This window comes from Raphanus sativus, chromosome 9, assembly GCF_000801105.2.
Source record: "Raphanus sativus cultivar WK10039 chromosome 9, ASM80110v3, whole genome shotgun sequence".
Lineage (NCBI taxonomy): Eukaryota > Viridiplantae > Streptophyta > Magnoliopsida > Brassicales > Brassicaceae > Raphanus > Raphanus sativus.
This window is the reverse complement of record NC_079519.1, coordinates 28,203,453-28,219,521: the sequence shown is the minus strand read 5'-3', so window position 1 is coordinate 28,219,521 and position 16,069 is coordinate 28,203,453. Positions and strand designations below refer to the sequence as shown.

Genomic DNA, 16,069 nt, shown 5'->3' with positions numbered 1-16,069 from the left:
ATAAAAGAAACCCTACTTCAGCATGTTATGTCCAAGACCTGTCATGGCTAGAAATTCACTTCAAACCACCATTCTGATGCTGATGGACGCATAGTTCTTATCTAGAAAGGACCTGCCAAAGTCAGAATAATCAACCAGACTAAGCAATCCATAACCTGTGAACTTGACACCTCAAATAGCAACAATATTATATTCACAGCTATCTATGATGTCAACACTAATGATGAAAGACAAGAGTTATGGGTAGAGCTAATTAACCTTCACCAGACCATGTCTTTGTCTTCTTCTCCACGGATCATAGGAGGTGACTTCAACCAAATCCTAAATCCAGCCAAACACTCCTCCCTAAGAGTTGACAAGAGTTAACAGCATAACTTCTCCTATGGTCTCTTTCCGCAACACCCTATCTCAACTTGAAATCTTTGATCTTTGGTTCTCGGAACCCTTCATACTTGGACAAATAAGGAAATATATTACTTGGTAGAGTAAAACATGATGACAGTTCTTTTCCCAGTAAATAACTCTAAATCTGTATTCAATAATACCGGAAATGGCCTATTTTAAGTTTTAACATAAGTTTTACTCGTTGGTTGACCAAAAAAAAAACATAAGTTTTACTCGTTGTGTCTTTACGAGTGCTTTCCTGGGTTTATTTGTTAGCTTTACTCTTTAAGCCTATCTGTGAAAGAGAACCAATCAAAAGAGATGAAGATTATATAGTGCATTTGAGGACTGATAGTGCAAAGCGCATTGTATGGAATCATCACAAGCTGTATAAAACTTGACATTGAAAGAGGAGATTAATGCCAAAACAGGGGATGAGAGTTGATGATACATCCATTAATTCATGTCCTCATTTTAGATCAAAGCAAGTTGTTTCCACATTTCAGATTTAAACAGATCTGCTAGCAACGGAATCATCATCTTGTTATGCTTTTTCAATGCAGACATATGTATGCTTCCCTGCTTCTAGCTTCTACCCTCTTCTTCCAGAAACTAAGCTTCTGATGTCTCCCACTAAACCAGAGAGATCGAAGCAGAGGAAGAGCCAACTCCAACAATCAGTACATTTTCCACCGTCAAGATTGTCCCCTTCTTCCGAGTAACAGACTGCTTCATTTGTATGTTCGATGCTATCTTCAAAGGCTTCGCTAGGTGCAATCTCAGTTTCTTCTTCTAACACTTGGTCGTCTAAGCCAGATTCATTGCTCCCATTCTCGTCGGTCAAGATCCTGGCACCACAGTCAATAATATCGAAATCATTGGAGTTGCTGCTCAGCTCGAGTACTATCTCTCTGCTCATATCAGTGGGGTAAAACTCTAGAAACCGAGAGTCGAATACAAATAGATGCTCCCTTCGAAACTTGTGGACTTCGCCTACGTAGACCAACATTTCAACTGGATAGAAGTCGTCTTGAGCCACGCCTATGCGACGACACATTAGCTGGGAAAAACTAAACTCTTGCTGCTTAGGGGAAATCACCACGCAAACCACAAAGCCGCTGTAAGGGTTACCGTCAGGACGGATAGTCAATGAGGTTCCTCTGCCTCGGTGATCAAACTCTTCAGGCACTTCTGTTCCTGGTAAGAGTGCCACTCCTATAAAAAAGATTGTTTAAAAATTGCTCTTCTTGCTTGTTGACTAAGTTTGAAGCAGTTGATGAAATTGAGCCGCGCATTTGGAGTGTTCAAAGAGCTAGACACGGTCTCCAGTGATTCACAGTCTTCCGCTATTACGGTATTGAGCGAGCCAGGGAGCTTTGGTAAAGCTGCGAGTCTTGTGCAACCAGCTAGATTAAGGTTCCGTAGCTGATGAAGGGATTTGATACTATCTGAAATCTTTTGTATATCGGAATAGCTTAGGTCTAGATCTGTGACATTCTTGGGGAGATATGTTAATCTCTTGAGCTTTCCACCTTTGTTTATACTGAGAGACGTAAGACGAATCCACAGCTTAGTTGATGCAGGCACATCTTCAACCGCTGTCTCCGATATACACAGCTTTCTGATGTTCGTTGACGTGACTGGAATGTTTCTCAACCTTGAACATCTTCTCATGAGGACTTCATCAAGCGATGCCAAGTTCATGCGATCTGGAATTACTTGTAGGTTTATGCATCCAGTCACCCACAACTTCTGTAGTTTATGAAGATTCGAACAAGAGGATGGAATCTCTACCAAGCTCTCGCAACCTATCAGATCCAACTTCTCAAGATTTGTAGCATTTGAAAGATCGGGAAGTTCCTTCAAATGAACAGATCCTGAAAAATCCACTTTCTGGAGATTTGCAAGCGGCTAAACGTAGACACAGAGAGAAAGAACATCATATAACATGAAGAGAAAATATGGATATCTATCTTATTAAAATATACTATACAAAACTAGCATTTGTCTTAAGTGTTATTCACTAAATATGTTATTAGAAATTTGAAGTAACTTTTTTTTTGTCAACGAAATTTGAAGTAACTAACAACATAAATTAATGTCTTTTTAGCATATTTCAAGTTGTTGTAACGGAAGTGAGAAAGAACGTCTAACATGGTTCATCTTTAAGACTATGTCCACGGGCAAACACCTATCTTATTATTGAAAGTTATATTGAAGTTATGGAGTGCAAATTTATGATTATTTTGAGTACAAAATATATATATATAGTAGTATCCCACATCTAAAATCTAGAATTTATGGATTTATGGGTTTACACTCACGATCAAATGTAGCAATCCATAGTAACTTAGATGCAACGTTTTTAATATAACTAAGCTAGTATAATGTCTGTTATGCTGCATCTATCACCTAGATGTCATCTAGATTCAAGGCATATCAATACAAGTTTTAAAATGAATATTAAAAAATGAAATATTCAAATTAATATTAACTAATAGATTTAAAATTCATTTTTAATCTAAATGTTAGAAATGAATATATATATATATATATTAACATGACAAAAATAAAATATATAAAACAAGTTAGAAATGTGAAATAAAATTGAGTAATATTGTATATATAATTTTCATTTCTATAATTCTATCATAATAAAAGTTATATAGAATTATCATTTACAACAAATTATAATGATCAAAATCATTTATATTTTTAAAACCTTGTAATTAAGACCAAGCAAAACTACTTTTATGTACTAAAAATATTTACAAAATCTGTTTACGAATATTAACAAAATAAACACAAATATATTTTTTATAATTTATAAATTTATCAAAAAAATAATTATACGTTTTTTAAAATGCGGATAAAAACCTATTTTATATTATTAAAGTACAATACCAACCTTGATCCCTTCCCATAGCTTCTCGAGCTTGCTATTCTTCATACTGAGTTCGACAAGATATTGAGGATTGAATGTAGGAGGAAGACACTTGCTCGGATATGCTTCCCAATCTAGTAACCTTAGTCCGCACGGAAACTGAATCTCCTCCGGTATATGCATTCTATCATTCCCGTCATATTGTCTTTTGTAAATTTTGAGGAATCGGAGATCAGTCATTCTTTTAAAAGCTTTCTTGCTGATGGATAGTTCGTTGATTTTTGATATATCAAACGATATACCAAGAACGTTCCATGTACCCTAGTCAAATTCCAAATAAATTAAAATTGTAAGCACCCTGGCAAATGTTTAGTTTAAAGAATGACACTTATAGACTTACTGAACAAAAAAAAAATAGTAAATACAGGAGAAAGAACTTACTTTGGCATGTTGAAGAACATCACAAATCTCCCGAGCATTCATCAAGATCCGGCGTTTCCAAGGGTCTTGTTTTTGAATGGCTTTTTTACCCATTTGTTCTAGTAATCTGTGCATCACTATTCTTTGCTCACATCCAATTGTCTTTATGATGAGAGATCTGCTTACAAGGATCTTCAAACCATGTTTGACATCCAAGTCACTGTCATCGAACATGGTGTTCACGAGATTCCAACTTTTATAGTTGAAAAAGACTGCAATGTGGAGAAATAGCGTTTGCTCATTCTCATCTAAACTCTCATAGCCCACTCTTAGCACGTCCTCGATATCTCGATCAAGAATAGTTCCGCTATCTTGATCAATATTAGTTTCCAGCCTGCTCAGTACCTCTTCCCATTCATCCTCCTCCTTGCCACGTAAAGATGAACCCACGACACTTAGACCCAACGGAAGTTTACCACAAAGCTTTGTCACTCTTGGTAGAAGCTTTTCAAAACCATGGTTATGAGAGTTTTTTCCAAAAGCATATCTGCATAAGATCTTGAGCGCTTGTTCATCAGATGGAAGCCCCACACGGTACGTATTTTTTATACCATGTTGCTGCAAAATCTCTTTGTTTTCTGTGGTAACTATAATCCTACTTCCAGAACCAAACCATGTAGTTTCATTTGCTAACGCTTCTAATTGCTTTATATGGTACACATCATCAAGAATGATGAGCACCTTATGCTTGGATAGCCTTTCTTCTATCACACCTGAATGGCATATCCTAATACTACCAAGGTTCAAAACATTTGAAAGAAATTGCTCCTGTAAACGCAGCTTCCAACCATGTTCATCAAATCCACTATGATTGTTTTCCCTAAGGTTGTCCACAAAACAAGTAAGCTGAAACCTATCAGAGATTTGACTTTGCAAAGCCCTAGCAATGGTGGTCTTACCAATGCCCGCAGGACCAGTGATTGCAACCATCATAACTCCATTATCATCTAAATTTAGTAAAGACTTCAATTCTCTTATATGAGGTTCAAGTCCCACCATGCCATCAAAGTCTCTAGACGGTGTCGCATTGAGTTTATCTGAAACGTCTCTGGCTATTTGCTTGATCATGCCCGCTTCATTTTCACTAACAAAAAAAAGAAAGAACAGGAAAGCACATCAAATATTCACATAGACAACCTTCATCTGTTCCCAATAGTTTATAACAAGTAGTTCTAATATCTATTCAACAAAAACATTCCCTTATAACACCAGTAACTGTTTATTTTTTCCTTGGTGATTATAATAGAACCTAAGAAAATAAAAACTAACCATCTTAGGAAGTCTACTCCAGCATGTTGCTCACATCAGTCAAAGCTTTGATCCATTTCTGCTTTTCCTCTTTTGTCTTACGTTCACAAGTATCCTCGAAAGCGATCCCGAATTCCCCGGTCTGCTTCCGTACATCGGATGGCTCCACTCCATAGAAGATGGTCATCACAATCTGTCCCATAGATTTTTTGCACTCCAATATCTCCACCAATTCATCCAAACACCAGCTTGACGAAGCATATTTCTTGGAGAGAATCACAATCGCGATCCTGGATTCTCTTATACCAGTTGTGAGTGAAGGAGCTATCTCTTCGCCTCTCACCATCTTTTGATCATTATACATAGTGATACCATTGACATTAAATTGTTCACGCATGTGGCTGAGAAGTGTTTTTCGGACATCAGGTCCGTGAAAGCTCGCAAAGACATTGAAACTCCAGTTGCGAGTCGACAATGAAGAAGTAAGAGAAGCCATGAGAAACAAGAGAGAAGAAAAAGGGTGAAGAGAAGTTGAAGCAATTTGTTTTATTTCAAATGATTTTTCAGGAAAGATATAGATACACAAACGATATTATAAAAACAGGGACCCTTATGTTTGTTGTTGCGAACCGCGTTGACTTATGTAAGGGAGAAACTTTCATATGTAATAATTAAGATGAAGGGTTTCTTGTTCTTTACCTCAAGAGTCAATCAAGACTTATATCGATTTACGCAAAATGATAACCATAGATATGTAGTTCTTTAGTGGTGGTCTTTTAAATATATAGAAGAATTAGGAAGTAAACTAACACTTGTAGTTTTTAAATCATATAGGAAGGAGAACATGAGCCTCCCTAAACTGTTGACAAGAGAGAGGCAGAGATATAATAAGTCTATTGGCATTTTTATATCTTCAAGTTCAAACTCCTAAAAGTAAACGACTTTTTATAAAGAAAGGAAAACTATTAATCAAACACTTGTCGTTGTTAAATCGGTTTAGTAACACTAGCTATAAAATATATTAGTTAGAGATCAGATTTTATACAGTACACATTAATATGTTCACGGTCTGCAAACAAAGTTGACCAAAAAAATATCTCACTTGAAAATGTGAAATGCATTAATACCATGTTGACAATTACTTAATCAAGGAACCATCCTATTGGCTTTTGTATCGTGTCAACTTGCTGATGGTAAGAGGTAGGCAACGCCATTTACGCTTAATATATAGATCGTGAGTGGTTTAGAGCAGCCATACATGGTTATCATAACATAAAAATCGAACCCGACATGAACCTAACTGAAAGACATGGGAAAAATTGCATTTATTGTCCTTATATCTTTTGAAAAAAGAGATCATCAAACGAGTGAATCCAATATTAAGGCTTTTAGTGTGACGGGCCCATGATGTTTTTAGCTCACATAGCAGCCACGTCATCACCTACCTACCTTGCTTCTCACGAAGTTGGAGAGATGATCCAAACAGATTTGTCCACCAGTACGGTCACTGCTCAGAAAAGAGTCGTTTTCAAACGCTTCGTTGGATTCAAACACATAGCGCTCCTTTCGATCTGGTCGGTCAAGATCTGAACACCACACTCGACAATTTCAAAGTCGTGGAGTTTGCTGCTAAATTCAAACACTATCTCGCTACTGCTTTTGTCTTCTTCAATACAACCAGAGTGAAAGACGAACAGATGCTCTGTTCCAAATCTAGGGATACGATAAACTTTGACAGAGGAGAGGTCTAACTCGCATTTACCTATGCGACGACGACACAACAGCTGCGACACTCTGTAATCTCTGATTTCATGGTTTGGTGCAACCACGAGGCAAATCTTGAATTTTGAGGAAGCAGAGTAAGGAAGTGTTAAAGAACTTCCTCTGGCTCGGTGATGATCGAACTCTTCAGGTACTTCTCTTCCTGGTAACAGAGCCCACCCGTCAAGATACGACTGTTGGATAATCGTTCGTCTTGCTTGTTCGCCAAGTTTGAAGCAGTTGGTGAAGTTAAGCTGCGCGTTTGGAGTGTAAAACGGACAAGAAACACTCTCCAGCGATTCGCAGTCGTTCGCAGATAGGAACATGAGCTGAGGAGGGAGCTCCGGCAACGACTCGAGTTTTCTACAGCCAGAGAGATTAAAATGTTGAAGACCGTGAAGCGCTTTGATGCAATCTTAAACCTTCTCGATTCCGCTGTAGCTTAGGTTTAGATGAGATACGCCTTCGGGGACATTGTTTATAGTCTTGAGCTTCCCATTGTAGCTTAGATCAAGAAACCGAAGACGAGTCCAGTGCTGAATCGATGCAGGCACTTCTTCGACCAAGGTGTTTGATAGTTTGAGCGATGAGATGTTTTTAGAAAAGTCTGGAAACTTTCTCAGTCGTGAGCATCCTGCCATGTTGACAACTTTAAGAGATGCCAAATTCATGGTGCTTGGCAAGACTTGCAGGTTAGAGCAAGCGAACATGGCTAAGACCTTTAGTTTGTGAAGATTCGAGAAAGAAAATGGAATCTCTACCAGACTCTGGCACCAAGCCAGATCCAATCTCTCGAGTTTTGTAGCGTTTGAAAGATCTGGGAGTTCTTTCAAATGCCATGATTCCATCAGCTCCATCTTCTTTAGATTTGTTAATCGCTGAATGCAAAAAAAAAAAAACATAACAGTTGAGAAACGTATTGGTACAAATAGTCAGAAAGTAAATAGTTATAAAAACTAACCGGAGTTCCTTGCCAGAGCTTTTCCAGCTGGCTTTCTTGCATATTGAGTTCTACAAGATGTTCTGGATAGAATTTAGGAGGAAGACTCTTGCTTGGGTATGCATCCCAATGTAGTAACCTTAAACGAGGTGGAAACTCCATGTCCTCGGGTATATATACTCTATCGTTTTGGTCATGCCATCTTGTGTGTACACTGAGGTATAGAAGATTCGGCATCCTTTTGAAAGCACTTGCACTTATAAACACTTCGCCAGTCTCAAATGTATCAAATGATATTCCAGACACGGCTCTAGTTCCCTTAAACCAATTTCCAAACAAATGATATTTGTTAGAAAAATCGATAAGGTGATAAAGACTTATGAATGATATAATAAGGAAAAGAAACTTACTTTTCCATGTTCAAGGATATCGCAAATCTCATGTGCATCCATTAAGATTTGGCGTTTCCAAGGCTCTTGTCTATGTATCACCTGTCTACCCACTTGTTGTAGTAACTTGTGCATCACTACTTTACCTTTGGAAGATATATCTATGAGAGATCTATTGACTAGTGTATTTAACCCATGTTTTTCATCCATATGAGTACTAGAAATCATGCTTTTCACATGATCACTGTCTTTGTAGTTGAAGAAGATTGCAAAGTAGAGAAATAAAATTTGATCATTTTCATGCAAACTCTCATAGCCGACTCTTAGTACTCTTTCGATATCTCGATCAAGATTAGTTTCTAGCCTATGCACTACAGCATCCCACTCATCCTCATTTTTCCCACGTAAAGATGAACCCACAACACGGAGACTTAATGGAAGATTACAACATAACTCGACTACCCTTTCAGCAAGATCTTTAAAACCACTAGTTGGAGTGATTTGTCTGAAAGCATACCTGGAAAAGATGCCAAGAGCTTCTTCATTAGATGGAAGATTCACATGGTATGTATTTTTGATACCATGGTGCTTGAAAAGCTCTTGATCATCCGTAGTCACAATAATCCTACTACCATGACCAAACCAAGATACATCTCTAGCCAAAGCATCTAACTGCTCTAGATGATCCACATCATCAAGTATGATAAGAACCTTTTGGTTTTGTAACCTTTCGTATACCACATCTGAGTGAAAAATCTTCATTCCATCATGGTTCAAAATCTTTGAAAGAAGCTGTTCTTGTAAATGCAGTTTTAAACCATGTTGATCACAATCAATTCTCCTATAAATCCCCCTCACATTTTCCATAAAATACCTAAGCGGAAAATTGCTAGAGAGTTGGTTGTATAAAGCCCTCGCAATGGTAGTTTTACCAATTCCAGCAGGACCAGAGATTCCAACTATCATAGCTCCATCTTTTTCCAAATGCAACAAAGACTTCAATTTTTCCAAATTAGCTTCAAGTCCCACCATGCCATCAAAATCGTTAGATGGTGTAGCATTTAGTTTGTCTGAAACATCTTTTGCAATTTTCTCAATCATATCCGCTTCATTGACCCTAACAAAAGAGAAGAAGATCAGTAAGTCAGTCATATACATTAAGTTAGTGTTACATCTCCTTAATTCTTATTATTTTCAGCATTAATCTGAGAGTGAATGAAAGATTAATTTAACAAGGGTAAATTAACAAAGATATATTAGCTTTTCTTTTGAAACACAAGATATATTAATATTGTTGATCTGTTTCCTTCACTAAGGATATATTTTCCAAAAAGATAGAAAACTATTAACCGTTTTCATTGTAATATGAATCAGTCTCTCCTAAAGGTTATTCAAAGTTAAAAGAATATTTGAGAGAGATTAATAAACAAATTTGCCGCATATCAGCTAACCAGTTCATGGAGTGTTCTCCTTCTACGTTGGCGACATGAGTCAAAGCTCTGGTCCAACTCTGTATTTCTGTCTGGGTTCTCCCTTCGCAAGTTTTCTTGAAATCCTCCCCAAATTCGCCGATCTGCTTCCTCACATCAGATGGATCAACTTTGTAGAAAATTGTCATGACAATCTGTCCAGCAGTTTCCTCACACTTCAAAATCTCCACCAGCTCATTCAAGCACCAACTTGAGGAAGCATAGCTCTGTGAGAGCACCACGATCAAGATTCTTGATTCTTGTATTGCCCGAGTGAGTTCAGGTTTGATGATTTGACTTCTCTGGATCTCTTGATCATTGAACATTATGATTCCATTGCGTTCAAACTGCTTGCGTAAGTGACTTAGAAATGATACACGGACATCTGGCCCGTGGAAGCTCGGGAAGACATGGAATCTCCAGCAGCAAGATGACGAAGAAGGACGAAGAGCCATGAGAGACAATAGAGATAGAAAGTGTAGTTAAGGAGAAATTGAAGAAAACAAATATCAGATATCTACCTAAGGTGGTGTGGAAAGCTATAAATACATATTAGGAATACCGTGTGTTAGCAACCAGCTTACATTTAATGAGAGTAGAAACTTCAAAAGAGATTTAAGGTTTTTTTTTGGTCATCAATGCCTTAAACTGGCTTACAACTATGAACTCATTAGTCATTAACTTCCTAAATGGTTTTGAAAAGTGATGTAAAAAAATGGTTTTGAAAAGTTGTATTCTAAAGTTTGATTCATTTTTAACTTCTCTAGAGTTGGAGGAAAAAGCCATTTAAGAAAGAGATGATGCATGCAAAATGAAAACTCTTTTCTTTCGATATTTACATCAAAAGATTTGTCCTCATCCCATTTTCAACATTTATGTATTGAATATTGGATAATATACATCGTTACTTATTCAAAATCAAAACATTATATCTTGTCAAATCATATCACTCGATTTTATAATATAGAAAAAAACAAAATATATGGATTTGTACACCTCAGTATCGCATCATTAAAATACTAGGCATGCGTCCATGAAAACAAAAAGTTTGAACAGTTTTGATCTGGAGTCTCAAGACTTATAGGAAACAACAAATTTGTATTTTTCTTTTTCAAAAAAAAAAATTGAACCTGAATAGATCTTTCACTTCTTAGAAGTAGGTCTAACACTTATTATCTGAAATTGAAATAGTTAAAAGCATTACATACACCTTTGTTTTAAATTATTGTTAATATTTTATATTTTTAATATTATTTTAAAGATCTAAATCTGAATCTAGATATTACAAAATTTAAAAGAATATTTGATATCTGGATATTCAAAAATTTCGGATCTTGATAAAAATAATAAAAATATGGATGTACCGGATAAATATTCGGATCCGAATATCTTATGCCGGATATCAGATCCTCCCATACTTTCTTAAAAGTACAAGAATTTAAAGCAGGATTTTGAAAAGAAAAGAAAAAAATGGTGTTGATTCCATTTATTTTCTTGAGACATGACAGTGGCTGAAATGTGAAACAAGACACAACACTAATCAAGATTCATTTCTTCGGAAGAAAAATATACTGACGTTTTTGCAACTACGTTCTGGTATGAACGGTCTCTAGTTTATTCGACAATTAATCGTTTGATTTGATGTATCAGATGATATATTTTATCATTTGATTCAATGCTTTCACAGAATATGATTCGTTTCTAGCAGCCACAAAATAAGATCTACAGAAGAAATAAGAAGCATTTTTCAAATTATGATATCACCGAGCTATCTTTTTTTTTTGTCACGCAACTACTGCAATTGAAAGCCCAGCAGGCAAAGTCGGGCCACAGGAAAATATTGGATCAAATGCTGGTATAGACCACAAGGATAAAAAAAATCTCATATGGACCTATGTATTTCTCTTTTTATTTTACATTTAGTTTTAAATAAAAATCTATATAAAATAACTAAAATCCGATTGACAGAATCATATAACAACAAGCCGGTTTTAAAAAATAGGAGATGGCGATTTTTCTCTCTAATTTTTCTCTCACAAACAAATACTCATATGGAGTCAGAGGGTCCCTCTTGACCAATCAGGATGGAGATAACCATCGAAAGAATCTTTTCCTTGCCGCGAAACAGATTTTTTTGGAAATTTTCCAAATCTTAACTCATGATATCACGCGAATCTCGTTAAAATCCTCTTTTGCATTCAAATCTTCAAGCAAGCAAGGTGTTTTTGTAGGGTTTTCTCATCAGTCGTCAAACTCTCATTACGCTACAGCAACCGAAAACAAGTACTTCTGGCTACATACTCCTCTGTTTTTACTCTTAATGGACGGAGGTTTGGAAGAAGTGATGCAAGCAATGTCCTTAGAGGAAGATCTACCGGTGATATTGACGGACGATGAAGATTACAGTGCGGCGGTTCGTAACGAAAAGAGCCTGATAGGAAGGCTCTTGAACCCAGAATGTCAGAACATGGCTCGTATGCTCCGAACTATGCCGAGGATTTGGAGAATCTATGATCGGGTGAGAGGAATAGCATTATCCAACGAGAGTTTCCAGTTCATCTTTGATCTGGAAACAGACCTTAACACAGTGTTGAATCAAGGATTCTGGACGTCTGAAGATTGGGGAATGGTGATGGATAGATGGGTGGAATTCCCTCCTCAGGATTATCTACAAAAAGCCTATGTATGGATCCGACTCTCACAGCTTCCAGTGAACTATCTCACCTTGAAAACCATTAGGGCAGTCTCTAACCCAATTGGTCATGTCAAAGATATTGAGTTCGACCCGACCAAACCACACTTGCAAGAGTATGTACGCGTGCGAGTGATTCTGGATCTTCAGCAACCGGTGAGAGACACTAAAGTGATGCAACTTCCTGGTGGAAGAAGCACAGTTGTGAAGGTGGAGTATGAAAGAGTGAGGAAGAAGTGCTTTCATTGCTTTAGACTCTCACATGAGAAACAAAGATGCCCTATTCTCAAAGCTCAGAAACATAATGGAGGTTCGGCTACTGACAAAGGAAAAAGTGTCGCTTTAGCACCAGTGATACACCGTCAGCATCATCCTGATCTAGTAGAGGCTATCATGCCTCTCTTGGCACCTACGGCACCCCCGGGGTTTCCTCCTAAATCCTTGGTGGCTCCAGAGGTGTTTGAGGAGATGCAGTACTACATGAACTGCACTGATCCAGAAGAAAGACGCCTAAGAGAAGCAAAGATGGTGAAAGCTCTCCGGGATCTCTCTACAAACCCAGGAGCCCAGAGCTCGTATCTTTGCTTAGAGGATCATCCCATAATTTCTGGTGTGCAGAACAAAAATGTGGGAAGGGTCTTTGATTTTCGTTCAGCACAAACAGAGGAAACAGAACAGAGTCAGCAAATGATGCCTACAGAGGAGCTAAGGGGTGCTGAAGCTATAGCTCCAAAGGATGGTCTCTCGTTAACTGGCAGACGGCTGGAGAAGCTCTCATTGGCAATGACTGCTCACATTGAGCCACAGTTAAAGCCTCAAACAGTTGCTGAAGGCTCGGGAGATAATTTGCGGATAAACGCAGGAGTGGCGTTCACAATGGGTCGTGATGATCAGTCAGTATCAGGAGGAAGTGGTAAAAACAGAGCATCCAAGCGACCTGGAGCATCGTAGAAGCGGTTTAAACCAAACTCCCAAGGTGGTAGGAAGTCCTCTACATCAGAACAAAATGTGTTTGTTCAAGATGAAGGTGACAGTAGTGTGAAGAGGAAGGCAAGAGAAGGGATGGAGGTTTCGTCCAAGATGTCAAAACACTGTGATGGTTCGATGGTTCACCAGAAACCATCCGACCCTCAATGACGACACTCAGTTGGAACTGTCGGAGTTTGAGGAGCGTCCTGACAGTTCGACATCTAGAGGAGATGTGTCGTGAGCATCTTCCAGATTTCTTGTTTCTCCTAGAGACTAAAAACTCTAGTGATCACGTTGGAGGTTTTAAAAGATCGTTGGATTATGACCACATCTTTATGGTGAATCCAGTGGGTCTTAGTGGAGGCTTAGCTTTGTTTTGGAGAGACTCACATGAAGTGGAGATACTGTCTGCAAGCGACAGAATCATTGATGTTCGAGTGAAACAAAGAGACTTGGTATATTTCATCTCCTTTGTATATGGAGATCCTGTTAGACAGCAAAGACAGATTGTATGGGACAATCTTAAGACTATTGGTCTTAACAGAAACGAGGGATGGTGTCTCGTTGGTGATTTTAATGAAATGATGAACTCATCTGAGAAGAGTGGTGGTCCAGTAAGAGAAGAATCCTCCTTCTATAATTTTCGGTCTATGGCTCGAGACTGTCAGATTAAGGAGGTACCGAGCTCTGGTGATAAATTCTCATGGGTTGGAGCAAGAGAAATTATATCAAATGGAGTCAAAGAAAAGGTGTGGATTCAATGTCGCCTTGACAGAGCTTTTGGGAACTCAGAGTGGTTCCGTTTATTCCCACGGTCTCACACGCAATATCTTGAGCGCCTGGGCTCAGATCACAGACCCATATTGACAAGTGTTGCAGGCTCAAGCACGAGACATATGGGGAGATTTGTTTACGACAAACGATGGAGTAATAAACCTGAAGTGGTTGAGTTGGTTCGAAAGGGGTGGAACAATGTTCAAGGGAGAGTTTCTGGTACTGTATCAGAGCGCATTGCTTCTTGTAGGAAACTGATTTCTAAATGGAAACGGAATGAGATCAGTAACTCTAAGAAGATGATAGCTAAACTTCGAACTGAGCTAGAGGAAGAAGAAAGAAAGACAATGCCGTCTATGCCAAGAATGATACACTTAAAGTTGGAACTTGCCAAACTTTTCCAAGAGGAAGAAGAGTTTTGGAGGCGTAAAAGCAAGAACAATTGGTTGCAAGCCGGGACAAAAACACTAAGCTTTTTCATGGCTGGGCTAAAACACGCAAAATGAAGAACAACATTCCATCTCTGACTGATTCTCATGGAGTGGAACACACGTCAGAGGAGGCCAAAGGTGATATAGCGATACAATACTTCACTGAGTTGTTTTCTTCGTCAAATCCTACTGATGCTGCTGAGCTCCTTCGAGGTTTCTCTCCCCGAGTGACGTTAACAATGAATCAAAGTCTGATAAAGTCTGTGACGGATGCAGAGATAAAAACGGCGGTGAAGGTTATCAAGAGTGATAGTTCACCAGGCGCTGATGGAATGACGGGCCATTTCTTTCAGAAATTCTGGGACATTACCGGTCCTAAGATAGTTGAAGAGGTGAAGAGCTTCTTCTTGGAAGGGGCCATACCACAAGATTGGAACTATACTCAGCTTTGCTTACTGCCAAAGAAACCGAACCCCACTTTAATGACGGATCTTCGTCCAATCAGTTTATGTGCAGTTTCGTACAAGATAGTATCCAACATTCTGTGTATGCGGCTGAAAGCAATACTGCCTAAACTGGTCTCACAGACACAAGGAGCTTTCGTGGCAGGCAGACTAATATCTGATAACTTGCTCATAGCGCATGAGATGGTCCATGGCCTTAGGACAAATCCAAACTGTAAAGGAGAGTACATTGCTATCAAGACTGACATGTCAAAGGCGTATGATAGAGTTGAGTGGGACTTTTTGGAAGTCTTATTCCAGAAGATGGGTTTTGATAGTAAATGGATTCATTGGGTCATGATGTGTATAAGATCAGTTACTTATACCGTGCTTCTGAATGGCCAAACGTATGGGAAGATCACACCTGAAAGGGGCATTCACCAAGGAGACCCACTCTCTCCTTTTCTCTTTATACTATGCGCAGAGGCATTGGTTCATGTTATGAACAGAGCTGACTTGGAAGGAAACATCACGGGCATGAAGTTAACAAAACACTGTCCTGCCATACAACATCTGTTGTTCGCATATGACAGTTTGTTCCTTTGCAAAGCTACATTAAAAGAATGCTCAAACTTCCTACATTGCTTGGAGTTATACGGTAAAGCATCAGGTCAGGTAATTAATTTTCAGAAGTCGTCTGTCACTTTTGGAGCTGATATTGACCTATGATGAGACGACTGATAGCAGAGCTGCTAGAGATAGAGAATGAGGGTGGAGCAGGGACATATCTAGGACTTCCCGAGTGTTTCAGCGGCTCGAAACAGAACTACTAGCTTTCATTGGCGAGAAGCTTGGCAAAAGGTTCAGTGGATGGTACGCTAAAATGCTTTCTTTAGGGGGAAAAGAGGTGCTCCTCAGGTCGGTTGCTATGGCCCTACCTGTCTATGCTATGTCCTGCTTTAGGCTAACTAAACATCACTGCCAAAAGATCATGAGCGCTATGTCTGCCTTCTGGTGGAATGAAAGTGGAGACAAGAGGAAGATTCATTGGGTTTCCTGGCCAAAATGGGCTTACCTAAGGACCTTGGTGGCTTAGGTTTCAGGGATATTTGAGGATTTTAATCAGGCCTTATTGGCGAAACAAGCTTGGAAGCTACTCAATGAACCGCAAAGCTACTAGCACAAATATATAAAGGAAGGTACTA

At 38.6% G+C, this 16,069-nt stretch overlaps 3 protein-coding genes and 1 pseudogene across 3 annotated transcripts; 1 reads left to right on the top strand and 3 right to left on the bottom strand.

Annotated features, from left to right (window-relative positions):
• Positions 1-962: 962 nt before the first annotated feature.
• Positions 963-5,492, bottom strand: LOC130499731 (disease resistance protein RML1B-like; annotated as a pseudogene).
• Positions 5,493-6,302: 810 nt separating this feature from the next.
• On the bottom strand, positions 6,303-7,176 carry LOC130499734 (disease resistance protein ADR2-like). The gene has a single exon (XM_056994103.1). It carries the CDS (start codon positions 7,081-7,083, stop codon positions 6,508-6,510), a length of 576 nt encoding a protein of 191 aa, XP_056850083.1. The 5' UTR covers positions 7,084-7,176; the 3' UTR covers positions 6,303-6,507.
• LOC130494595 (disease resistance protein RML1A-like) lies at positions 6,303-10,378 on the bottom strand. Its single transcript, XM_018599231.2, has 4 exons — positions 9,538-10,378; positions 8,108-9,203; positions 7,719-8,015; positions 6,303-7,635 (listed from the first exon to the last, which is right to left on the bottom strand). The coding sequence occupies exons 1-4, from the start codon at positions 10,008-10,010 to the stop codon at positions 7,174-7,176; spliced, it is 2,328 nt and encodes a 775-aa protein (XP_018454733.2). The 5' UTR covers positions 10,011-10,378; the 3' UTR covers positions 6,303-7,173.
• A 1,497-nt stretch (positions 10,379-11,875) lies between these two features.
• LOC108825165 (uncharacterized) lies at positions 11,876-13,198 on the top strand. Its single transcript, XM_018598494.1, has one exon. The coding sequence runs from the start codon at positions 11,876-11,878 to the stop codon at positions 13,196-13,198; it is 1,323 nt and encodes a 440-aa protein (XP_018453996.1).
• The last annotated feature ends 2,871 nt before the right edge of the window (positions 13,199-16,069 follow it).

What these genes read in the sequence shown, in the direction of transcription:
- LOC130499734 (XM_056994103.1), bottom strand. Translation starts at nt 7,083, where the DNA reads ATGTTCCTATCTGCGAACGACTGCGAATCGCTGGAGAGTGTTTCTTGT.
- LOC130494595 (XM_018599231.2), bottom strand. Translation starts at nt 10,010, where the DNA reads ATGGCTCTTCGTCCTTCTTCGTCATCTTGCTGCTGGAGATTCCATGTC. An exon ending in GGAGAACACTCCATGAACTG is followed by an intron (nt 9,204 to 9,537) that starts GTTAGCTGATAT and finishes CTCTTTTGTTAG; the next exon opens with GGTCAATGAAGCGGATATGA. An exon ending in ATATCCTTGAACATGGAAAA is followed by an intron (nt 8,016 to 8,107) that starts GTAAGTTTCTTT and finishes AATTGGTTTAAG; the next exon opens with GGAACTAGAGCCGTGTCTGG.
- LOC108825165 (XM_018598494.1), top strand. Translation starts at nt 11,876, where the DNA reads ATGGACGGAGGTTTGGAAGAAGTGATGCAAGCAATGTCCTTAGAGGAA.